General features: G+C 48.8%; 1 protein-coding gene across 1 annotated transcript in view; it reads left to right on the top strand.

The window, feature by feature from the left end:
- Positions 1–1620, top strand: part of LOC135114441 (uncharacterized) — an 8638-nt gene extending 7018 nt beyond the window's left edge. Inside the window, exon 2 of the mRNA XM_064030344.1 lies at positions 1407–1620. Within this exon, the coding sequence (XP_063886414.1) occupies positions 1407–1620 (214 nt within the window). The remainder of the gene's footprint in view (positions 1–1406) is intronic.
- The last annotated feature ends 2222 nt before the right edge of the window (positions 1621–3842 follow it).

The raw sequence follows: 3842 nt of genomic DNA, 5'->3' as shown, positions 1-3842 counted from the left end.
ATCTCCCGGACCTTTTAAAGGTACACAAACATGAAAAGAAAGAAGGACCATAGACTACTATTATTACTACTACTTTCTCATAACCATGTTCACTATCACTATCTGAGCTAAGAAAAGAAACCATTATTAATTATAACCATCTTTCTCACTTCATCAGGTCTTCTCCAAGTATCATTATTATTATTATTATTATTATCATTATTATTATTATTATTATTATTATTATTATTATTATTATTATTATTATTATTATTATTATTATCATTGACTTATTTCAATGATCACGCCCCTCATCGTTCTCAGTTTCTCATAAAACAAAATATACATTGAGATGAAAAAGACGCTCAACATATCACAATAGGCAACACATCTAATCAACTCTCCACTGTGACACACAGCAGGTACATTAGTAGAAATATAGTATACATATTTATTCTCGGTCACTTGCGTGCCTGACTAAATAATAATAATAATAATAACAAATAACTAACTCGAAAATAAATACACTACTTGCTTATTATTGATATACCAGTATAGTCTACACAACTCTCTAGATGTTTGAACGTGTGGCTCCGAAGAGGAGCCGGATTAATGGTGATATTGGCTGAAGGGGAGGGAGGCCCTTTATTTACTTCTTCTCAGTCTTCTTGGGAAGGAGCACGGCCTGAATGTTGGGCAGCACGCCACCCTGTGCAATGGTGACTCCGGAGAGGAGCTTGTTAAGTTCCTCGTCGTTGCGGATGGCCAGCTGCAGGTGACGTGGGATGATGCGAGTCTTCTTGTTGTCACGGGCGGCATTGCCGGCAAGCTCAAGGACTTCAGCAGCCAGGTACTCCATAACTGCCGCAAGGTACACGGGGGCACCAGCACCCACGCGCTCGGCGTAGTTGCCTTTCCTTAGAAGGCGATGAATCCTGCCGACCGGGAACTGGAGTCCAGCACGACTGGAACGGGACTTTGACTTTCCCTTCACCTTTCCTCCCTTGCCGCGTCCAGACATGATAATGGATGTTGTGGTAGTAGTAGTAGTAGTTGTTGTTGTTGGTGATAAATGAGGAGCGCGAGTACTCTAACCTCGTCGGTAGCTCTGCGAGCAAGTAGTGAATTTTGGGAAAAACGGCTATATATACGCGAGATCAGATCGGCCCAGAGCGCGTCTGGACCAATCAGGACGCTCGCTTAGGTGGCGACTCCTGATCCTGAGTAGGCACGCTAATATACATACCACTTTTCAACTGAGAAAACGCACCTCTCCCCCCCCCCCTTCCTAGTGCCCAGGAATAATCCCCTTCACCCCACAGTGACGTTCTCCCGAGTGCCGTGATGTGCTACCCACCCTTCTACAGTGCCCAGGATTAATCCCCCAGTGCCCAGGAATACTACCCCTATCCCCCACAACCCCACAGTGTCTCAGTGACTTGTTCCATAGTGCCGCGATGTCTTTCCCGCCCCTCCACAGTGACCAGGATTGAACTCCCTGTCCCAGTGTGCCCTCTTACCCTCCCCTTCCCCACCCCCAACCCCCCACCCTCCCACCCCCACCCCCCCTACCCTCCCACCCCCACCCCCACCCCAACCCCCCCACCCCCCACCCCCCTCGTCCCAGTGTTTCTGCCCTAGTGTTCCCTGTCCTGTGACCCTCAGTGACCCTCAGTGCCACCCCCTTCACCGCGCGGAGAAATGCTTGGCCCTGGATAAGGCACTACTTAGCAGCAATGACTCGGGTGCGAATAAAGCATGCCCGGGCCAATGACCTCGCCACTCGGCGAAGGCTCCTGCATATTCTGGCCCCAGAGGTGAAGATTACCCGTCTGATCCCAGCACGTGATGCCATAATTGTGATCACAGGATCAATGCAAGATGCTGACTTAATCTTCAGTTCTGGGAAACATGAGAAACTCACCGAGGATGGCTTCAGCGCACTCATGCCCCCTACCCTTCGGGCTCAACGATCGGTGGTCTGCACTAGACTGGACGATCTTGTGTACGAGCATGATGCAAACGAAATCCTGGACGAAGTCGAAAAGGAACAGAGTTGGGCAAAAGTCCAAGAAGTTTACAAGTTCCCACGCACCAAGAATGTGAAGATCACCTTCAAGACGAGTGACATGGCCAAGAAAGCTACTGAAACGGGACTGTTGATGTTCTGCATGTCTATCCCCCCATCCCAAGTGCACCAAGAAGAGTACATAGAGCTCATAACATGTAACCGTTGTTATGCAGTGGAGGATCATGTTACAAGGCTCTGTAACAAACCCCAGGGGTACTCAATGTGCTCCAATTGTGCCAAGGAGGGGCATCAGCACTGGGAATGCAGAACCCAGGAACGAAGATGCATCAACTGTAACGAAGCACACCATGCGACGGCAATGAAATGCATGGTGAGGAAGCAAGCCCTCAGGGAAAAACAAAATAGCCTGAGACAGAAGAGGATACAAGGAGCAACTACAACCTATGCACAGGCTACAACCACTAATGGTATCCCTGACTCAACTGGCCAACACATGACCGGCTTAATGTGCCTCGTACATGCACATCTGGCCAATGTAGCAGAGCCAGGATCCTTCCAAAAAACTCTTTCCGAGAGCTTGGCAAAAAATGGGATCCCTGAGGTTAAACTTGCGCCTATCAAGAACACGGCAGCCCTTATCACAGCCCTGACTGCAGGAAAAAGTGCCCCCGTCCCTCCTCCCCAGAGAAGTGTCGTCGAACAAGAACAGGCAGTCACAGCCGAAAGAATTAGCGCGGAAAACACACTCCAGGTACAGGAAGACTCAGACGGGGACTCCACATCTCCAGCAGGAAGTGACAGCGAGGACGACCACTCGGACGAGGAAGTTAATGGACTGGAGGTTGTCATCGTAAAGAAAAACACCGACATGTGGCCCCGAACTCGCACCTTCTCCCATATGGAAAGAGGGGTAAGGGAAGGACGCTACAAGATCCGTCATAACCTCAGTGCCAGTGACTACGACCTTGTTATAGATCGCCTCAGGAAAATGGACCGCCCTGTGGATCACCTCCTCACTTCAGTACGGGACGCAGTCTTCGATACCATGCCATCTGGACCCTTCACCTCTTCAGAGCCATCACTCAAGAAGAGGAGAGGAAGGAAGAAGAAGACCCAGACAGCATAATGCAGCGACTCAAGGTAATCCAGCACAATGTATTACACTGGACGACTCGTAAGTACGACTTATGTAACACTTACCGACAGTTTGACCCGGACGTCATACTAATTAACGGACACGGACTACCAGACGAAAACAGACTTAGGATTCCTGGATTTCGAGTTCACCAGATGAACTCTAGTGGTGAGCAAAATGATGGAGTGGCGATAGCAGTCAGATGCTCGCTCACTCACAGAATTCAGGATGACTTTCTTTCTGACACCTTAGCTGTTGACATAGAGACATTCGATGGGACCTTGACAATTGCAACTACATATTTACCTCCTAGACGACAGTACATCCCCCACCCCGATTTCATGAGACTCATACGTAGGCAGACACCGATGCTTTTCGCAGGAGACTTGAACGCCCGACACCAGACACTAGGGTATGGTATTACGAATCAGGTAGGCCGTGATCTCACGGACTATTTTAGACGACAAACCGCGAGACACATTGGCCCTAATTTTCCGACCTACTATGGACCTCTCTCCTCCACTTCACCTGACATTGTCTTCTCCAATCAAACCTTCCACTATGCTCATTCTCTCTCCCCTGGCCCGCTAACTAGTAGTGATCACATACCAATCATTATTGACATTTCAACTTCTCCTATTCTCACTCCGACCCCCCTTTCTTACTCCTTTCATAGGGTTGACTGGGACTCCTTTC

The sequence above is a fragment of the Scylla paramamosain genome, chromosome 27 (assembly GCF_035594125.1).
Source record: "Scylla paramamosain isolate STU-SP2022 chromosome 27, ASM3559412v1, whole genome shotgun sequence".
Lineage (NCBI taxonomy): Eukaryota > Metazoa > Arthropoda > Malacostraca > Decapoda > Portunidae > Scylla > Scylla paramamosain.
Note: the sequence above shows the minus strand (reverse complement) of the source record. Positions and strands in the feature narration are given on the sequence as shown.